General features: G+C 37.4%; 1 protein-coding gene across 4 annotated transcripts in view; it reads left to right on the plus strand.

The window, feature by feature from the left end:
* SLIT2 (slit guidance ligand 2) overlaps positions 1-23,217 on the plus strand; it is a 397,114-nt gene that overhangs the window by 225,597 nt on the left and 148,300 nt on the right. For all 4 annotated transcript variants that reach the window (XM_051830459.3, XM_051830475.3, XM_089326979.1 and 1 more), the window contains exon 5: positions 15,427-15,498. In XM_051830459.3, coding sequence (XP_051686419.1) covers positions 15,427-15,498 — 72 coding nt within the window. The remainder of the gene's footprint in view (positions 1-15,426; positions 15,499-23,217) is intronic.

Genomic DNA, 23,217 nt, shown 5'->3' on the forward strand with positions numbered 1-23,217 from the left:
CTCTCCAGATTCCCAGAGATCCTTGCAGCGTTACCCTTGTGATACTCTAAAAATACCTGATTACTGTGTGCAGGAGACTGCACCACACATAGAAGCTAGCCTTTCTCTTGGACTCATAGAAACATCTTTCTGTTACATGACACTCACTTTTTTTCTTCCACATACTCACTTATTTGTACCTTCAAATAAAATATTTCCTATGAACTGTAGTATTTGATTAGATATTTGAACAAAAGAATTCTGTTAAGTAAGCACTTTTTATGAAATTAAGAATTTAATACATAATGATTTCTATGGAATTTTTCCTACCCACATTTATATTTCTTTGCTTTTCTAAAGTTGAAATCTGGGCAAATACTCATTTATCATTACTCAGTAGTTTCCAAAGTAGTACATGGAAGTACAGATTTATGATACACCCGGTCAGACTCTAAGAGAGGTTAAACCGTGGAGGAAAATAAAATTACCAGTAATTAAATTTACAGGCAGGTTTGCCATCTAAAGCAAATTTATTGCTTCATAGTGAAAGATACTTTAGACACTTTCACATAAAGCAAATCCATTTTTACATGATATAGGTATTATACATTGCTGTTTCAATTTATATAATTAAAATGATATCATTGCACTCTGAGGTTAATGGGATACTCAACGGGAAACCATACGTCGTGGGCAATAAAATAGCAGCATTGCAGTATTGGCTCTTTTGTTAAAAGCTGATGCAGTATTTCAGCACCATTAGATTACATTCTACCTTTTTATAATCTTTAGAAGAAACAGAAAATGAATACATGCTGATTAAAAAGAAAACATACTTTTAAAGTTACTTTTACTTTTTAGTAATAAAAGGATTAAATGAAAGTGTTAAGAGTGCTTCGAATAAACATTTGAAAATTATTTTCATTTTACCTCTGTCCCTTTTTATCTAGGGAATATGCCAGAGAATGCCTCATGAGAAGCATCTAAAATTACCACTTTGGATTTAATATAGATTTTTTCACTTTTTTATTTATAAAAGGTGAACAGATTTCATGTATTTCATCTATACAGAGTTAGGAGCATAGTGATACTTCCTACCCTACCCTCCTTCTCACCCATGCTCCTAACCCCCCCTTCCTTAATCTTTTCTAATGTTTATAATGATACACTTTTCAGTTTATTTTGTAATCATAAGCTTAGCCCTCAATTAAGTAAAGAAGACTGTTCAACAGTAGAGACAAGGGCTGTAAATAATAATCAAATCTCAATATGTCAATTTCATTCATAGACATTACATTTTTATACCCTATTAATTACCACAGATCAGGGAAAACATGATATTTGTCTTTTGATGACTGGCTTATTCCATGGAGTATAGTGATTTCCAGTTGCATCCATTTTATTAAAAAAGATGATATTTCATTCTTTTTTATGGCTGAATAATATTCCAGTTCTTTATCTAGTCATTGATTATTGAGCATCTGGGTTGATTCCATATCTTATCTATTATGAGTTTATCTGCAGTAACATGGGGGTACAGATCACTCTTTCATATTCTGATTTTATTTCATTTGAGTAAATTCCCAGGGATGGGGTGGCTGAGTCATATGGTGGATCTATTTTCAGCTTTCTGAGGATTCGCCATACTATCTTCCACAATGGCTATACTGGTTTACATTCCTACCAACAGTGTATTAAGGTACCTATTCCCCCACATCTTTGCCAGCATTTATTGCTTTTTGATTTTTGTATGAGAGCAGTTCTAACTGGGGTGAGGTAAAACCTCATTGTGGCTTTTATTTATGTGTTTCCCTGATGTCTAGTGATCCTGAGCATTTTCTCTTGTGTACATTGGCCATTTGAATTTTGTCTTTTGAAAAATGCCTGTTCAAGTCCTTTGCTCATTTCTTAACTGAATTGTTTGTTTTGTTATAGTTGAGTTTCTTTTTATAGATTCTGGATATTAATCCTTTATCAGTTTCATAGTTTGCAAATATTTTCTCCCATTCTGTTGGTTACCTCTTTGCTTTGTTGCATGTTTCCTTTGATCAAAGTAATATACCTTGTATTGCAGAGCTATTGTGGGCATATTGAGATAATGTATTTGATTGGAATGGAACAAGTAAATCTTCTGAGAGACATGTCGAAGATAGTCTTTGCTGGCTGTGTCTAATAATGAGACTGTTGCTATATTAAGAAACGTAAACCAACCCCAAAAGTGCTAGAAAAGAACCAAAGGTATATATAATAGTTCCCAGGAGATGTAGTTGTTGGTTTTGAAATTGCCTTGTAAGTCTCTTGTGTCCATCAGCTGAAGAACAGAGATATCTAAATCTATTAATATCCATAAATAGATTATTACAAAAACAAAATACAAACATGTACCACTTCCTGGAGCTGGGAAACAGGAGTGGCTGCTGATGAGTAGAAAATGTTTTTCGAGGGTAACGGAACTTTTTTGAAATTTGATTATAGTGATGGTTGCATGGAAAAAATCGAATTCTACAGTTAAATGTGTGAAATTTTGGTGTGTGCATTGTATTTCAATAAAGGTGTTAAGTTGATTTCAAAAACTTTTACTGTAGGGGCCATTTTTTGTGGTGTTTTGATGATTTCCTGTTTTACTTGTTGAGTCTTGACATGGGAGTGTTTTATTCAAATGAAGTTTGGTTTCCATTGAACACCTCTTCATGATTATCAGGAATCATTTTTATTTGACTAAATGCTAGAAAGGAATAATGATAGTTGACTATCTATATGTCCACAAGTTATTTAAGTCAGACTTGAGTGCGAACAGCCTAGCCCCAGCTGCTGCAGCCATTTAGGGAGTGAACCAGCAAACGGAAGATCTCTCTATATATACATCTCCCTGTATATATATAACTCTGCCTTTCAGATAAATAAAATAAATCTTTGAAAAAATAAATAACTTTTTCCATTTCTTCTTTTTAAAAATATTTTTTATCTGAAAGAGTTACAGAGAGAGAGGGAGAGACAGACACAGATACACACAGAGAGAGATATTTACCATCCACTGATTCAACCTCCCAAATAATCACAGATTCCAGGGCTGGGCCAGGTGAAGCCCAGAGCCAGAAATTTCATCGAGGCCTGCCACACGTGGAGCAGGGGCACAAGTACTTGGTTCATCCCTGGTGCATTAGCAGGGAATCGAATTGGAGCACTTGAACCAGTGTTCATGTGATGCTAGCATCGCAGGTGGTGGCTTAACCAGCTGTATCACAGCACTAGCCTCTTTCTTTTTTTTCACATGTACACACCTGGTTTTCTTACTATATTGCAGTTATGAAAAAATGGGATCACATTTTTCATATGTCTCAGTAGATAAGTGGTACAATCCCTACCACAAAAGGTTACAGTTGGATATCTGGAAAGTGATTCTGTCCTGATTAGTTTCCATGCTTTATTGTCTAAACCATGAAATACACATAGCACTAAACCCAGTATTGAGAGAATTAAAACATCTTAAAGCCCATCTAAGAGTGAGAGAATAGTTTAGGCTAAATGAAGACTTGCAAAGAGTGTTGTTTATTCAACAATGTAAGATATCTGCACTAACACAACCACTTTAACTTTGCTGTTGCCATTGTCATACTGATTTCATTAAAACTATTTGATTCTTGCAAATAATATCTTTACCATATTGTAGAACCAAAGAATAAGTACATTATTGTTTTAATTTGCCATAGTAGAATGTCACATTACATTTTGTGTAACATTAACAAACACATCAAGTTCTTGTTAAGTGATATTTTTCTTGATGATGTAAATGCCAGCAAGTATAAATAATGTTAATTTTCTAATAATTTATGGAGTTTTAGTTAGTGACTATATGAGGCACTGAATTAGACAACAGAGGGAACCTTCAGCTCTTGTGAGATGTGTCAACAAGAAAAATATTGATTATAATCCAGTGTGGTACCAGGTCAGTGTAATATTCTACTGGAGTACATGAAACGGAGCCAGCCTACTTCGGTGTCGATATTTCAGAGAAAATGCTTAGAAGAAAAATGTTGAAATTCTTCTCCAAAGAATGAGTAAGAGGATTAACCAAATGTAGGACAACATGTGAATATCCCAGAAAAAGAGCAATGCACGTATAAAGGCTGGCAGGAAAAAGAATGTTGGATTGTATGTGCAGAAATCCACAGAGAAAAGGAAGAAACTCTATGGCAAAGAAGTTTTTGAGGCTGGCGCCGTGGCTCAATAGGCTAATCCTCTGCCTTGCGGCGCCTGCACACTGGGTTCTAGTCCTGGTCGGGGCGCCGGTTCTGTCCCGGTTGCCCCTCTTCCAGGCCAGCTCTCTGCTGTGGCCAGGGAGTGTAGTGGAGGATGGCCCAAGTCCTTGGGCCCTGCACCCCATGGGAGACTAGGAGAAGCACCTGGCTCCAGGCTTCAGATCAGCGCGGTGCACCGGCTGCAGCGCTGCAGCCGTGGCGGCCATTGGAGGGTGAACCAATGGCAAAGGAAGACCTTTCTCTCTGTCTCTCTCTCTCTCACTATCCACTCTGCCTGTCAAAAAAAAAAAAAAAAAAAAAAAAAAAAGAAGAAGTTTTTGCTATCATATATCATCCCCAGCACTGTAAGCAATATGAAAGCATGAGCATTTTCTCCTTTACTATTTGTGATTTTGTATATTTTCTTATTGGTATTTCTGTCAGTTCGAGTAGCTAAGGATCACTTTACCTGCCTTCATGTTCTTAGTCTTAACTGCCTGAGAGCAGACAAATGTGTGATTTTTTTCTTTATTTCTAAGAACTAACAATGTGTTTTCCACACATTGCCTTTAATAAATAATTCTTGACGTGAACTGAATTGCACTAATGGAAATACAGAAAGGAACACATGCGGGTTGATGCCTTTGTGTGTGAGGCTGGGAGAGGCACTTCATGCCTTCAGATAGACTACATTGTGTCATTTCATCCTTGCAGAAACCATGACACAGCAGTGCTTGTTAACTTCTCCAGAGTTAGAGGAAATAAACCCCGACTCAAAGAATTTCAGGAACTGTATCCATATTATGAAGTTATCTAGTTTTTGTGAGCTGGAGTCAAGGATTTCCATCCAAACTCATTAATAGGCCTGTCTCACTGCACCCTCCAGGATACCACTTCAGGCACCTACAGGTATTTTCAGGCCACTGCGGTTTTCCCTGGGCTTCAATGTGACAAAAAATATGACTCATCCTAAAACATGGACCATCTGCTCAGTGGCTTTTCTCATTAATGGCACACAGGAAGTTTTTTTTTTTTTTTTCTTTTTCAATTCATCACCATTGACTCTGTTTTTACTGTTGTTCGTTCCTTGATGACTCAATACAGTGAGATACCTCCTCTTTGAGTATACTCAATAAGTATAAGAGGATGGCTTATGGGCAACCCAAAAGGTGAATTAAATATCACTTTGAAAGACTGCTGCTAATATCAAACAATGTTATGGGCACAATTTCTTATAGGAGGAAGAGAATGGGAAAAAATGTTATGTACTCTTATTTAAAAATTGATATCCTGGTTGTAAGATTTCATATTATGTAAAAAGAGTTTTCAGAAGTGATAGTTGCATAGAAATACAAGTGTACTTATTGCTATTGAAGTCTGCACTTAAAAAAATGGTTGTTATTGACCAGAGACATCCCAGTGAGCTACTGACATGAGGTTCAAAGAGCAGGGGTTTGACAGTTACCTGGGAGATGTGTTAAAAATACAGGTTCTTGGACTTTCCCACTAGGAATGTGCCTAATATTTCTGGAATGGGGCTCTTAAGTCGTGTGTGTGTGTGTGTGTGTGTGTGTGTTTAGTTTAAGAAGCAGAGAGATGCAAGGACACACACACGTGTGGATGTGCTTGTACACAAACATTCATGAAGGCAGAGAGAGAGGGAGAAGGAGAGAGAAAGAGAAACAGAAACAGAGAACTCCAATTCATTGGTTCACCTACATAATTCCTTAAGGACCAGAACCAGGCAAGGCCACAGCCAGGAACCTAGAACTCAGTCCTGGTCTCTCATCATGTGGGAAGCAGAAACCCAATTACTTTGAGTTAAAACTGCTGTGCCGCAGGATCTGCATCACAAGGAATGTGGAGTCAGGAACCAGACCCAGGGATCAAATCCATGAACTCCGATATGTGATGCTCCTTAACCAACAGGCTAAATGCCTACCCCAGCCTAGATAATTGTTATGGTTGATCCTCAAACCACAGCTTGAAGCCTCAGCTCCAGGGTGCTTGAACTGCAATTGCAGAGAAATCAGATCTCTACAGGCAACAAACTCTGTAGGAGTGAGGACAGCTGTGGGTAAAGGATTTGGTTTGAGAAACAAGAAATTTAAGTTCAAGTCCCAGCACCAGTGGATGCAAATGGTGTGCCCGCAGGTAACTGTGCATTCTCTACAAACTTCAGTTCCGCACGTCCAAGATGAGAATGAAAAAGTGCATTCTGATGTGACTGAAGAAGCAAGGAAGTCAGTCAAAGTTGCTGCCTCGCACTTAATAATTGCCCAGTGAATGCTTCATGTATTATCTTTTTTATCAGGTCTAAAGTACACACATTTTTACACTTCAATATCTACAGAATCTTATTCTTTTAGCTAGTAACCCATATAAGAACCATTTGTTGACACTTTATTAAGAGAAGGAAGTGTTATAAATAACACTGAGGATTAGAAGAAAAAGATACCTTGTATTACCCCTGTGTTTAGTAAAGCTTTAATGGCTGAGGGTAAGAAGGTGCTGCAAGTTCCCACTGAAAAAACAACTTTGGGTACAGGAACAGTTCTCTTGGTCTCTAAAAAAAGCTCATTCACTGATCTGACAAAGAGTGATCAAAAGGATTTTATTAAGACCTGAAAAAGAAAGGACGTATGTCGATGAGAGAACAGTTTTTCTTCTAAAGAAGCAACAGTTGGTGGTAAAAGCATACCATAAAGGAAATCCAGTTATCCCAAAGCAATAATTATATCACATTTTAGGCTGCCAATAAATGCTTCTGAATAGATGAATGACAGACTAGCAGTGAAGGTAAAATAATATCACAACTGATTTTCCCACTTGCAAACATTGAACTCTTGAGTAAACTGAGCATTGACTCTTGGGGAAAGTAACCTATAAATCTGGAATTTGTCAGTGTATACCACTGGGAAGTATATTTACATATGCAGTGTAGAGTTCAATTTCCGCCACGGTACAAAACCTCTTTAATCGGTGTTCCTGCTTCTGATCTCTTTATTGAACTCCATTTTCATTTCTCTTCATTTTAATTTATGAAATGTTGCCAATGGCCTTTCCTGCATTGCCTTGATTCAAGCATGTTTGAATGTTATCTCAGAAGTTCAGTTTTCTTTCCTGACTTCCCTATGCTGTGTCTATAATATTAAATTAAATTTTCCTACTTAGCAGGCCTCAAAACACAGGTACCTCCTTAACAGCTCTCTCCCTGACACATAAATATCCAGCAAGTTGCCATATTTTTAGAATGTTTGTTCTTTAGAACTTCTTTCTTTTCTGTCCTTCCCTTGCATAGACATTTGCTGAAGACCTATCATATTTCAGGAATTTTGTAAAAACAAGGTACTAAAATCCCTGCCTTCATAAATTATCTTATATTCCAGGAGGTACAGTTACCTAGGAAAGATATTCAACTGTGATGATTAAAGCATTGTGATACATATTTGTGAAATAGGGGACTGACTTCCCAAAAATCAAAATAATTTATGCAATAATTTTATCATGTAATGATGTAAATAGTTGTCTGTATTGCTAATAACACTGTGGTTATTCATGCCTGACAAAGTCATCACAAGAGTTATAAATAACTCTCTTAGTGATGAGCTAATTGGGAGAGAGGCTAAGTCACTTAATACAGCATCACACAACTAAGAAGTTACAGAGGTCTTAGCACTAGGCTCAGCTGCTGAGTTCAAGAAAAATGATGTTCAAGGAGGTCTTCCTTGGTATGGGTCATGAACCATGGTGACAGAAACTAGATGCTTGAGGCCAAAAGAGAATGTGAAAAAGCTGAGAAATCTGAGAGTTGATTTTATAAAAGGTAAATTAAGAGCATTGAACACATGAGTGAAGGACTAAGGTGGAAACAAGAGGATACAGGTATCAAGGAAGACTTTGAAGTAAGAAATGGGTGAAGTTTTTCGGAAACTTAAAAATCCAGTGTGGTTGGAGCAGAATGAGTTATATGAGGAGTGGTATATGTTCAGGTCAAACAGATTGTATCAGTCAGTTTGTAGGACTTTTGTGATATGTTGTACCCTACTATGTTGTGAAATGAGACATCAGTAGAAGTTGGGTTAGAGATGTGGCAAGACAGTGGTGGGAAGGCAAGGGCAGAAGCAGAGAGCTGAGAGCTGTTTGTTTTGTTTTGTTTTTTGAGATAAGAGGAGATGGTGGGTTTAGCCAGGGAAGCAGAGGTACTGTTAAGGCAGGTTCTGAGCATAGTTTTAAATATTAATTCATTAATTAATTTGAAAGGTGACAGTATGTCAGAGAGGGTGATTGAGTCAGAGAGAGAGAGAGAGAATATCTTTCATCTACTGATTCACTCCTCAGATACTAACAACAGCTGGGGCTGGACCAGACCAAAGTCAGGAGCCAGAAACTCCACCTGGGTCTCCTGTGGTAACAACCCAAGAACTGGGAGCATCATCTGCCACCTCCCAGATGCTCTTTCGCAGGAGGCTGGACTGGAGGTGGAGCTCAGACCCAGTGACAGGCACTTGGATATGGGACTCAAGTGTCCCAAGAAGTGCTTAACCCTCAGCACCATAATGCCCACTCCAGATTCTGGGCATATTTTCAGTATAGAATCAAGTAGATTTACTTTGAGAATTAAATGTCAGATTTTGAATAATGTGGATATCAGAAAGGACTCTGGCTTTTTGTCTGAGTAACTGTAAGGATGATGGAGAAGACCTCAGAAGGAAATGTTTTGATGTGATTTCAATTCTGGAAATAAAATGATGGCACCAGTTAGAGAGTTACACTCTAAGGGATTATAAATCAAGGTGGGAAGATCAGTTTGGCATCTTGGTCATCTGTGAAAACAGTGATGAATTGTGAAAAATGTTCCACCAGTGACCATGACTGTGCAGCACAGGATGAAGGAGCTGGACCAGAAACATCACGGAGTTAATTTGAGTAATATTTTGGATACAGTTGAAGGGGGAGGTTCTGTGCAGGAAACTCCAGAGTTTAATCATGGTCTCCAAGGGCCATTTCTCAGGCATGGTTTTGGGAGGCCCATGTCTTTCGAATCATGGTGGTACCAAGAGTGGAAATTCTTTTCTGTCTGCAATTGCTTGCATTCACCCTAGTTCTTATGTTTAACATTGAGATTAGCTCCAGAATGGGACGGTTTTTTCCATTCTTCTCATTTTCATGTCTTTTCAGAAAGTGAACAGAACAGGCTTTTAAGCAAGTCCAAGGTGTTCAATGTTTTTCATTTATATGGAGAATTCCATATTATCATGCTTGAGCATTTAAAGTAATCTCTTAACAAAACCTATCTAGCTTCCTTGTCTTCAATATCAACTCACTGATCTTGGTATCATTAACTCTTATCTTTGCCAGAAACTTTTCTTGATTTGTTAGTCCTTTACTCAGAAAACTAAAATGTTTCTAAGTTCTTCCCTAGATGGCAATCACGCTAATCTGCTTTGAAGACCCTGTATTTGGATTTGAGCTCAACTTCCAATATTATTACTTAATGTTCTCTGAAAAAAATTGCCTAGTTCACTGGAGACCTGCCGACTCTCTGAAACACTGCCTAATACCACCTCTTTGCCCATTATCCCTGCCTGCTCTGAAATTCAATTTCCAGATTAATCTTCCTAAAAATCAACTCCAATCAAGCCATTTCCTTCCTCTGAAACAAATTTTTACACTCTATTGCCTAGTGATATAATTACAAACTCCTCCCTTGGCAGCTCCATCCCACCAAGTCAGTAGCTCTGACTCATTTTGTTCATTCCACACAGTTCACAGAACAATGCACTCCTATCAGTATTGCCTCACATTTGCCCTGCAATAATCTTCAAGGAATAGAGCAGATGCACTCAGGGTATGTGGCAGAGTCTCAGAGTAGAGTAATTGTAGTATGAGATGACTAACATCTCTGTAGTAGTTACTATGTGCTCACTACTGTTTGCACATTATAAAATATGAACTCATTGAATACACCTAGCAATCCTATGCAGTAGGCACTATTGTTCCATTTTACAAATGAAACTGAGGCACAGTAGATAAGCAATTCTCAATCATTTTTCAACAAGTTTATCCTTTGTGCCCATCACCTAATCCATCTTCACATACAATTTACCTCTAGGTTTTGGTTCTTCATGCATCCCTATATCACTCTTAATCTTCCCCAACTTTTGTGTTTAAACTATGAAGAAGCCTTATCCACTCACTGTCCTGGGAAAGAAGCAATGCCTAGATGGTTGTTATATCATTTGAGATTCTTATTGTCATTTTCCCAACATCACAGAAGTCATATATCTGGTCTTCTAGTCTTGATGTAATTAAACTTGGATTTTTTTTTTTTTTTTGAGCCAACGTATTCATTGCTGGTTGAGTCTAAGGAAGAAATTCTGTAATGTTCCTATCATTGCCTCATTGCCGTCTTCACCCCACCATTGTCTGCTGAAAGGAGAACACATTCCTCAAATGTGCAAAATAGTCTACACAGCACGCCATTGATTGTCCTTCCAGTCTCTTCTCCCAAGGTTATACTCTCTAAGCAGACAAAATCAAAACTTCTCTCATAGGAAGTTCTGCTTTTTCACTTAATTCCACTTACTTAATGGAAGTATTGTCCTCACTTTGGCCTCTACATTTTTATCTTGACACACTACATTGCCTGTTAAAAATTATATAAAATTTCTTGCTTTTCTGAGACCCAATAAATTGTTTGGCTTCCTCTTAGTTGTCCTTCTATTTGGCCAATTGCCTTATCTTCTTTACTGAATTTCAGAATTCACTGTAAAAGAATCAGCAACGTGAAGAGACAACCAACAGAATGGGAGAAAATATTTGCAAACTTGCAACTGATAAGGGGTTAACATCCAGGATCTATAAAGAGCTCAAGAAATTCAACAACAAAAAATCCAGTTAAGAAATGAGCAATGGACTTGAACAGGCATTTTTCAAATGGCCAACAGACATTTTAAAAAATTGCTCAGGATCACTAGTCATCAGGTAAATGCAAATCAGAACTACAGTGAAGTTTCACCTCACTCCAGTTAGAATATCTCACGTACAGAGATCAGCAAACAATAAATGCTGTTGAGGATGTAGGGACAAAGGTACCCTGATCCACAGTTGGTGGGAATGTAAACTGGCACAGCCACTGTGGAAGATGGTATGGAAATAGCTCAGAAATCTGAATATAGATCTACCATAATATCCAGCCATCCCACTCCTGAGAATTTCCCCAAACCAAAACAAATCAGCATACTTAAGAGTTATCTGTACCCCCATGTTCATTGCAGCACAATTCACAATAGCTAAGATATGGAATCAACCCAGATGTCCATCAGATGTTGTCTGGATAAAGAAATTATGGTAAATATACACTATGGAGTACTACTCAGCTGTAAAAAAGAAAATGAAATCTTGCCTTTGCAACAAGATGGACACAACTGGAAATCATTATATTTAGTGGAATAAACCAGTCCCCAAAAGTCATATAACATATCCCAAAGAATCATGTTTTCTCTGATCTGAGGTTACTATTAGAGTACCTAAAATGTAATGCAATGGAGTGAAATGGACATTTTGAGATTCAATGATTGTTTGCAGTCCTTGTCTCTTTCATTGTGGAAGTGTTTTTTTTTTTTTCTTTACACTATTTGTTGAACTATTTTACTTGGTGTAGGGTTAACTATACAATCATTAAGTATACTGATCTGTAAAAATTAGGAGTGGGAAAATAAGAGGGCGGAGGAAGAGGGGTTGGAGCATGTGCGGGAGGGATCATGGCGGGGAGTATCACTATGTTCTAAATCTGTATACATGAAGTATATGAAACTTATATAATCTAAATAAATTTTTTAAAAACCCACTTGATTATATGTAGTAGATATGAATCATTGTTTAAGCCTAGCCTAACTCGTAGTAGATATGAATCATTGTTTAAGCCTAGCCTAACTCATCATTGAAGGTGGCCCCCTGTGTTCTAGACTACAGAAGGATTACGTGGAGACTGTTTGAATAGCCTCATCTTCATGAATTTCCAAGTCTTGACTGAAACTTTACCATTGTTTCCTGTATTATTAACAATTTATCACTTGTCTTATGGGTTAGCAATGAATCCTGACATCTCTTAAGCTTTGTTTTCTTGTCTGTAAAAACCAAGACAATAGCTACTTCATCAGATCATTAGGAGAATTAAAGAAAATTTAGGTTAAATGAAGCAAACTTTTTTTTTAAAATATTCATTTATTTATTGGAAGTCAGAGTTACCAGGAGAGAGGGTGACAGAGATCTTCCATCCACTGGTTCATTCCCCAGATGGCTGTAATTGCCAGGACTGGGCCAGGCAAAAGCCAGGAGCTTCATCTGGTTCTCCCACATGGATGGCAGGGGCCCAAACATTTGGGCCATCTTCCACTGCTCTTCTTAGGTTATAAACAGGGAGCTGGATCAGAAGTAGAGCAGCTGAAACAGAACCCAGCACCCAAATGAGATGCCGGCATTGCAGGTGATGGCTTTCTCTACCATGCCACAATGCCAGCCACAACCTATTATTTCCAAAAACATAAGAAAGCTGTTGGCCTGACAAGCTCTCATTCCTTTGTAAAAAGAAAAATTTGAAAAGTATTATCAGTCAGGACAAGGGCTGATCAAGTCATTGCTTCTCATAGTGTCAGTTTCACTTCTACAGGTTTCCTTTAGGTGCTCAGTTAGTTGTCACAGATCAGAGAGAACATATGATATTTTTCCCATTGGGACTGGCTTATTTCACTCAGCATGACATTTTCCAGATTCCTCAATTTTGTTGCAAATGACCGGATTTCTTTTTTTTTTTTTTTTTTTTTACTGCTGTGTAGTATTCCATGAGAATTAAGGTAAAACTGGTCTTCAAACAGTACTTTATACTCCGTGTGTCTGTGTGGGTACAAACTGTTGAAATCTTTACTTAGTATGGAGTTGATCTTCTTTATATAAAGATAACTAAAAATGAATCTTAATGAAGAATGGGATTGAAGAGGGAGTAGGTGATGGGATGGTTTACAGGTGAGAGGGTGGTTATAGGGGGAAGAACCACTATAATCCAAAAGTTGTACTTTTGAAATTTATTAAATAAAAGTTTTCTATTAAACAAAGAAAAATATTATTAGAATAAAGCAGTTTTATACACTAACATTCTGCCAGAAGCAACTGGGAGAGCTAAAATCAAGTTCAGAAGGCATGGTGTGATAGCTTTGTTTTGGGGTTGTTCTGATGTTTCTATAAACCACCTGAAGACATCTCCCTGACTCTCCTTGCACGTCATCCATCCCCAAATTGAGAACATGATTCCAGGACAAATCTGTTCCTTGAGACTGAATAGAACTGAGGTTGCAGTTGGAGAATACAGTGACCCCTCTGTCAACATGAGAATGCCGTAGACCAGAAGCAAACATTTCTTCTGTGTTTATTCACCCACACAATCTCTGGAACATTCTTTGTCTTAGGAAAAGTGTAAAAACAATAAGTGGTTAGAAAACATGAAATTGAGAGGGACACCATAGTGGAAATAATATGAATGGTTTTCTTGTGGAATTATAGATTTAAATTTTCTTGAATTCAACCTTTTCTGTCTCATTTCTTATTACTCTTTGATTTTCCTTTCCCCGGAACCTTCACTTCCTGTTTCCCTGTTGCCTCCTTGAATCTATCACAGCTTTTAAATATATATGGTTAAACATTTTTAATTCAATTTAATTAAACGAAGGCAGGAAATCAGTCTGAATCAATGACAAACTGGAGAAATAAGCAATTTTTACAGTGACGAAGTTGCTTAGTGACATTCTGAAATTATTGCAGGCAGCAGCGGATCTACATTGTTTAGAAAATGGGTCCTGCCTTAATTCCTACATAAACATATGTTGTAAATTTACCATTTGAAATTATACACATATATATAATTCTAAAGACTTTTACTCTTTAATAGAGTAACATTTATTCCTTTACAAACTGCTTAGCAAACATTTTTTATTTGAACTTCAAGAATATTGAGCTATAAGCAGAAATCTCAGTTATTTAAAACTTGGTGCTAATGAGATCAAGACCACACACTAAATCTATCTGCCAGTTATCTCTATGTGTTATGTCGTTGCAATTCTCTGACTCGCCAGTCCTAGTCATAAGCAGCATGGGGGTAGAGGGTTTGCACAAACCTTCCCAATATGCCTCTACATGTTGGAAAATGCCTCTGTTTTCATCAGCTATGCAACATGGTCAGTAGCTCCATTTTTCTTTCTTATAGTTATATTAGAATTTCAAAGCTGGTATTACTACTATCATTGTCACTCTATTTATTTATTTACTATGTTAACTTTCTGTTATGTGGTATGTTCCTAAACTAGAAGTGCATTTTATTTCTTTTCAGTAACTGTTTTGCGTGTGTATTTATATCCTACTCATTAAGGCTAATAATGCTGTAAGGGTTCATAGAATCATATCTAACCACTTCGAAGGGAGAAAGAATGATCCATTTCATGAGATGGGTGATTTCTACAAACTTCTCATTCCAAGTTGAAAAGTGCTTTTCTTCTTGATTAAAATGTATTTTTCAATTAAATTTAAATGCAAATATAGAGAATCTGTGTTTATGGGCATAATAGGATTATTTAAATATGGCTTTAAATCAATATGCTGTTAATATATTTCTTGCAGAAACTGTTGGTTTTAATATTGGGCCAGTCTTGCCATGTTCCATTTTCAAGATTGCTTAAAGTGCTATGAAAACGTAATCATTCTACCCAGTTTTTATCAGTTTATACTCTCTCTTCTGCAGGAAATTAAAGTGGTCTGCTTTTCTTTATACTTCCTTAAGTTATGTCAGTGGGCTGGAGAAATACCAAGTACTAAAACTTCAGAACCCACTGAAGTTGAGCTATGAAAGATTTACTCTTTGTCTCAGAGAAATATTCTATTACACATAATTGAAGCAACTCTTAAGATTGTCCTATCCTATAGTTTATTATAAAATTTAAATTATGGGGGCATACTGCAAGAAACCACTTACTTTAATTTTTAAATTTACATTAGAAATGTAAAATAATTGTATTGGAAATGACATCAAATGCTATGGATTTAATTAGGAACCTTTTAGTTTTTCTTGTACCGTATCACTTCTCAAACACATTGGTTAGAGTAGCTTAAAAGCAATGTTTTGCAACTTGATCTTTTTTCTTTTCTTTATTGTTTTTAGCGATCTCAGTGAAAATCAAATCCAGGCAATTCCAAGGAAGGCTTTCCGTGGAGCAGTTGACATTAAGAATTTGTAAGTTTCTCTTTAATGTATATGTTTTTTAAGTTCTTCTCTGTTTTTGGTATAAAGGTGATAATAAAGACGGTCTCAGAAGAAAATGGGGCAAGCTGTATTTGCTTATATGCTTTCTTATGAGACCTAGAAACAGTGAGTTAAATTATTTTCACAAGCTCCCTGATTAGATTTGCATTTAAAAGATGTCTGGAAACTGAAGCCATTATCAGATTCATTCTTTAAGCCTTATGCTTAATCTTGAAATAATAAGAAATGGTTTATTGAAAGGCATTTACAACGTATTCTCTTTCCATTTTCCGTCAACTTCTTTTGACAACTGTCTTTTCAGTTGTTATTTGTGCTTACAGGAAATGCAAAATATGAACTTTTTTTCTGGAAAGAATAAATTATATTTCTTATTATAAGTAACCTAGAACTACAGTTTTTTATACTGCTTTACATTACCATTTTCATTCAATACAAGAAATTTGAGAATGAGAAAATTGTGTATTTTCTTTTATCCAAATATTTTCTTACATATGTTATTCCCTTACATTTTCATGAATGGATATATTCATAACCTCCTTAAAAAAGGAAAACATGTTTTTTTTTGCTTTCTTTGATACGTCTTTGCTCTGCTGTTGCTTTCTGTGCTATAGGTCTTATGGTACATATCTGATTTAGGATCTCAATGACAATTCTAATATTAATATGTATATTTATTCATCTTAAACTACCCTATTTAACCTTTAGGTTTTGATTGACTATGAATGCTAAGACATAAAATGCTTTCCTTAGCTTTTACATTACTTTGAAATGTAGAAGGGGAAAAGCCCATGTATGCTGAGATTAAACATAAGAAATGCAACATTTCTTAGCTAGAAATAAACAGGTGCTTTCTCAGTAATAAACTTACATTCAGAATTCACTGTGGTGAGATCCAACACTGTTTTCTAGTAGTTAAAGAGAGACAGATGCTTTCGCTTGTTAAGGAAGACAGCTGTTTGCCGAACCACAGAATTCGGCCTCAGCATCTCTCCTAGGTGTAAATGGGTTCTGTTTTAACCTTCTACTTTCTAAATGTGCAGGTGAAGAGAAAAAACTATGGGACTCCAGATATAAATGTACAGGCATTAAAATCATGCAGCCGAGGTTTTTATGAGCACTCAAGTTAAAAGGATTTCTTTTACTCTCTCTTATCTTTGCTGGCTGGGACTCAGAGAACCTTCAGGTAGATTCGGTGATGTCGGGTGCTCAGATCGGCCTTAGCTCCTCTGGTGTCTCTTCAGAGCAACATAAGGATCCCTACCACGCACCTGCTCACTTTGTCTTTATGTCTCTGTAGAAGTACAGCCACGGCCACAGTTGCCCATCTCTTGGGCATATTATTTTCTTTTTTATAAAGATTCATTTTATTTATTTGAAAGTCAGAGTTACACAGAGAGAGGAGAGACAGAGAGAGAGAGAGACAGAGGTCTTCCATCCAATGGTTCACTCCCAATTGGCCGCACTGGCCAGAGCTGCGCTAATCTGAAGCCAGGAGCCAGGAGCTTCTTCCAGGTCTCCCATTTTGGTGCAGGGACTCATAGATTTGGGCCATCCCTCTACTGCTTTCTCAGGCCATAACAGAGAGCTGAATGGGAAGTAGAACACCTGGGTCTCGAACCGGTGCCCATATGGGATGCCAGCGCTTCAGGCCAGGGCGTTAACCCACTGCACCACAGCACTGGCCTCGGGGATATTATTTTCAATCTTTCAAGGGTACCACCTCTAAACTGTTAAACCGGGTGACCTTAACCTCAGCAGATATATTCAGAGATACACAAGTGTGCAGGTAGTCCTGTACAAGTAGCCCTTCTCCAATATTTAAAGGTACATGTGGGAATCAAGATCAGTTGTGATGAGATACTTCAATTTGCCCTCTTCATTTATTCGTAAATTGTGTGATTTTAAAAGTTTATAAGTAGAGGGAGAAATGAGGTGTTATCCAATGTACCATGAAAAATGGAATGCTTATAATTAGCAGAATTTTATTTTTTCTCTCATTGCATGATTTTTCCTACAATTTAAATACTCCTATTAGCAGTGAGGGAGTTTTTGATTGGAGTCTCAAAATATTTGCTATATTTTGGTTTTCTATACATGAGCAAATCAGTCAACTTCACTGAGCCTTTGTTATCAGTTTTACAATGTGTTACAGCTACTTGAGCTTCTTGTGGTTATTAGAGAAAGAAGATGTGTGAAAGAGCTTAAAATGGTAAAATGCTATGAAAATACAGTATAGTATTTCATTCCTCAAGTACTCAACTAATCAATTGCTAGAGATTAGCCCTGAGAAATGCATAGGAAGAAAACAGAAAAATAGAAAATGCAATAGTTAGCAATATTAGGAGTGGATCAGATTATTCTATTATGGATCAGTTATACGTGAAACTACAAAATGGAACAAGAAAATGCACCAGAAGCTACTAAGTGCATATAGACCTGGATGAAACTCCTGACTTTGGTCTGGCCCAGCCCTAGCCATTGTGGCCATTTAGGGAGTGATCAGAGGAGGTAAGATTCTCGTTCTCTCTCTCTCTCCCCCCACTTCAAGCTTAAAATATCTTTAAAAATACACTCATATAGACAAAGCCCTGATTTGTAAACAAGACTTGAGGAGTTACTATAGATACTGAGGGAAAGGAGGAAAGTGCTGCTTCGAGTTCTCAGGGAATGCGTGGGGAAAGTTCATGAAAGAACATGTGAAGGAGCCACCTGAAGAACGTGGCTTGCACAGTGCGGAGCTATCCAGGTGCTGATCTCAACGTTTTGTTTGGGTTGGAAGATTAAAAGCAAAGCACCATGGAGTGTGTACATAGCAGAGGTGTGGGGGTTGTGGGTTGCTGTAAGGAATGGAAAATGGCCATTCGAGGGAAGCAGGATGAATCCGGATGACAGAAATGGGAAGAAGCAGTAGAGCTAAACAAAGGAGAGACTGAGTAACGGAATCCAAGTGACTCTAACTTTGGAGGTTTATGTTACTGCTCTGGACGAAAAGGCTTGAGAGACTTCATGGATGCAGCAGACAGTAGTCAGAGGAACAGTTTATTCCTGCTGTTCTCGTGCCTTCATGGTAAAACATGCAGAAGACTAGGAGGGCAACATTGAAATATCACAGTACATTTATAGGTTTATAGAATTAATTGGGGTCATAACTAAAATATTACAGGATTTTATGCTTAAAAGTACTTTTCTGTAATTGTGAAATAGTTCAGATGATACCATTTTAAAAGAGTTCCAATTTCATGAGGCTTTGTGTAAAGTTTAGGTTTATCAGTTACACTTATGTAAGATATCTAATAAAATAAAATAAAACTGAGAATACATCCTAATTTATATTACTAGTATTAAATTGGTTGCCATAATTTATCAAGTAATGATTCAATGAAAGTCCATTAATATTATCACAATTAATAATATTAATGTTTACTGTGAGATGGAGGGATCAGCACTTTGTCATATTTATCATGTCAGTATAAGTGCATTTACAAGTTGGACAACCCTGCCTTGTGCCCTGATGCTATTCAGAAAGTAAAAGAGGAACAAGAAGTCTGGACAGAAGGAACTGCTCTAGCTGCAATAAGACATAATATATTATGTAGCACCATCTGCAAGCCCAGGCTGATGCATGATGGCAGGTTTGCTGGATTTATCACATCCAGGCCTTATTCAGAGCAAATCTCAGGTATCACAAGATTTTCACTGGAGGCTCTTGCTTTAATCTTGTGGATTGGCTAAGCATGCTCAAGGCAGTTCCTGACAATTCAGAATTGATGCTGTTGAAATTTTGCAGATTAGCAGGTCTTGTTCCCCTTCCTCTGGGCAAGGCACACTAAAACTACTCTGGACAGGCAGGCACTTATCTCGCTCCTCTGCATCTCTAGGGAGGACTTCCCACAACCTTTTCTGCTTGTCTCTATTAATTTCTTAACTAGATTGGAACACTTTATTTTGTTATCTTATTTTGTTCTTCCATGATTTAAAACAGTTATTTTTGCAACATTTTGGACAGTGGGAAATGGAATAATAAGATCGCATTAAAATACCAGCTGAAATATTTTGTTTATTATAGTATTTTTTATTTTATTTATTTTATTTTATTTTATTTTTTTGACAGGCAGAGTGGACAGTGAGAGAGAGGAGACAGAGAGAAAGGTCTTCCTTTGCCGTTGGTTCACCCTCCAATGGCTGCTGCGCCTGGCGTGCTATGGCTGGCGCATGGCGCTGATCCAATGACAGGAGCCAGGTGCTTCTCCTGGTCTCCCATAGGGTGCAGGACCCAAGCACTTGGGCCATCCTCCACTGCACTCCCGGGCCACAGCAGAGAGCTGGCCTGGAAGAGGGGCAACCGGGACAGAATCCAGCGCCCCGACCGGGACTAGAACCCAGTGTGCCGGCGCCGCAAGGCGGAGGATTAGCCTATTGAACCGCGGCGCCGGCCTTGTTTATTATAGTATTTACAGTAGTCATCAGAAGCACTTTCCTGTAGGGTTGACATCTGTAATTTTAGGCTCAAAAACAAAATGTGAAATAAAATATTGATATTTAGTAATTACCTACTGACTGACTCCTCTTAGAAATGATATGCAGGGTTTGTGAAACATTTGTTTAGAAACTGCTTGCATATTTAATAGATTAGCACTAATACAGTAAAGCACTTGCTATCTCCTAATCATGTCTTGAAAGATGGATTACATCGTATGTTTTTGGTTAAGCATGTCTGTTTAATGTATTAATTTAGGAGAATATTCCAATTAAAATAGCTTTATTGTTGAGACTTTTGTCTTATTCTTGGATTACTTTATGTACTATATGTACTTTATGAATACAAAAATATTTTTAAAAATCTCTTCTTCTTAAGAGAAAACATTTCTAGTCATAGTTACCTAAGGACCTAAGCAAAAAAATGCACAAATATAAAAACCTTGAAATTAAATAAATGCTACTTGTTATTCATGTCACAAAAACAAACTAACTTTATTGCCAGTGTTTTTAATGAATATAATATGAGTACTTAAGATAATTAAAGTCCAATAAGAATTATTTTAGATATATTATGTAAAGGAAACTACACTTGCTTTTATCTTTACATTTTCCATTGCATTCTTAAAGAATACTCAGTGTTCCAAAGTTTACTAGTCTCTATTTATAAATAAATAGATGCTTTTCCTTTTTGCTTTGCAGTATCCCAATTCCATTAACCTCATCTTTGTTATAATCTTACTTCCTTTGTCCAGGAAAAATGATTCTTGTTTAAAAAATAGGTTGAGGAAATGATTATATTTGTTCTGTTTCTACATAGATTAATTTATAGACAAGGGTTTAAAGAACAAGATGATTCAACATGATTCTCTTTGGGTAAATCATATCTAGTGAGAAAAAATAAGTATGGCCATAGCATTTTAAAAAAGAAATCATCCAGTTTGGTTTGTGTTTATTATTAGCAATAAGATTTGGCAAACAGGAAAGAGAGTTAATCTACATGTTGTTACAGATCTATTTACATGACTTAGAAACTTTATTTTTTGCTAGAACTCTGTCATTTTCAAAAATTGTTACAGAGTAATTAAAACTCATAGAAGGAAAACATCTGTCTATCCTACATATGCAAAAAGACTTAGGTGTTTCACTATGTTTTAACACTTCTCTGCAAGAGAGAGGAGGGTATGTAAATTTTACCATACAAATGCAAGACCTCATCTAGCTTTGTCCAATAAGTTGAGTCATAATTGCAAAATGTTAGTTTTATCAGATAGTTTTCATGTTTAGTTCATTACATTTCTTATCACAAAATGAATTCTGATATGAAATTGAAGTTATCACTGTCAGTTCCCCCAACTCCTTTCTAGAGTGTTTTCATTAAACCTGAGATGAAAGAGACTTTGAAGGGTAGATTTGTTCTCAATTTTTGGGGCCTGCTCATCATAGTGTTGGGTTAAATCCCACTGATCTTCACTGCATAGCATAGAAGCTTCTCAACAAACCTGTATAGATGGTTCTTCATTTGATAGATAAGCAGTTGAAGGTGGGCTTCATTTCATAAGGAGCAGAGTCCATTAACATCAAGAGTGCTGCCTGTGGATTTAAAGTCCAAGGAGTGTCTGTTTTTTGGTATTTAAATATATTAGAGGCCAGCACCACAGCTCACTAGGCTAATCCTCCGCCTTGCGGCGCCGGCACACCGGGTTCTAGTCCCGGTCGGGGCGCTGGATTCTGTCCCGGTTGCCCCTCTTCCAGGCCAGCTCTCTGCTGTGGCCAGGGAATGCAGTGGTTGATGGCCCAACTGCTTGGGCCCTGCACCCCATGGGAGACCAGGAGAAGCACCTGGCTCCTGGCTTCTGCCATCAGATCAGCGCGGTGCGCCGGCCACAGTGCGCCAGCCGCAGCAGCCATTGGAGGGTGAACCAACGGCAAAGGAAGACCTTTCTGTCTGTCTCTCTCTCTCACTGTCCACTCTGCCTGTCCAAAAAAAAAAATTAGAAAAACAACAATGAAAAAGCAACTCCCCCCTCCGCCAAAAAAAAAAAAACAACAAAAATCCCAGAAACTTAGTAAATGCCTCTGTCAGGTCCTTGGGAACTGTCCGTGGTTCTGTAATGTGCCTGGTTTGTGCTCACTCTAAAAGCAAGTTGGGATTGTGAAATTCCAACAACTGTGCTAATGTTTGTTACCAACAGCATCTTGAACGATGCGTTTTATTTAGTGCCCAGAGTGCCTTGAGCAGTTTTTCTTCAATAATGTATTCTTTCTTACAAAATGTATTGTATAAAATATATATAAATGCCTTCCAAAAAAACACACACACACAAGAAAGTGGGAAATTGGAAATCCAACTGATTCATTGCTAAAATAGGAACAGGCATGGTCTTTCTCTAACTCTCAGGTTGTCCTATGAAACAGAACAGGCCTTTAGACCTGCTGCCTTTCTGACATGGAACAGCACACTTTGCTACCTCTGAACCCTTACCATGATTTGTTAGATGGCTTTTGAATTCCAGTTTATATTCTCATGATTTAATTTTAACAAAGCAACACATTTTTTCCAGTGAAGCATGTATTTTCGTACCATACCTATCTGGTTCAAAATAATTTAATTAAGAAATGCCTTTGTTCTAGGCACCGTGGCAAATCACTGGGAATATGGCAGGATGTTGTCCTTGTTCTGCAGTATCCACAGGATTATAGATCCTTCCTCGAGGAGCAGTTACTTTTATTGAGTTCTGTAATGTCCATTCTCTTCAGATATTCTGACTTGTCCTAAGAATCTGACTTCAGCTCATTTTGCCAGCCCCCTTTTGCACTGAATCTGCAAGCACACTCTTTGCTCACACCTGAGTGGCCTCTCTCCTTGTATTCACTCATGGAGATCATTGTAGTGCTGCTGCTCAAAATGGTTCTTTTGAGCAAACTATTACATCCCTAGGGAATGCTGACTTTATTTTTCATTTAACTGGATTCTACCATTTTTTAAGAATCATGTTCCCTTCACACACCCCTTCATTTTTGACTACTTCTGCCTAGAGTAATCCCTTCCTTGTCTGAAAATCTGTAGTACTTTTCATCTGCTGGCCTCTCTCCTTAAATATGCCCACTGGGAGATTTAGCTGAATCCCTCATTTCAAGAGTAAAACCCTCCTGCATCCGTGTCTCTAGACATTTGTGTATTGAGTGGAGGCTTTGGAAATACATGGATCT

Source organism: Oryctolagus cuniculus, chromosome 2 (genome assembly GCF_051225735.1).
Source record: "Oryctolagus cuniculus isolate XC-2025 breed Fujian yellow rabbit chromosome 2, ASM5122573v1, whole genome shotgun sequence".
Taxonomy (NCBI): Eukaryota; Metazoa; Chordata; class Mammalia; order Lagomorpha; family Leporidae; genus Oryctolagus; species Oryctolagus cuniculus.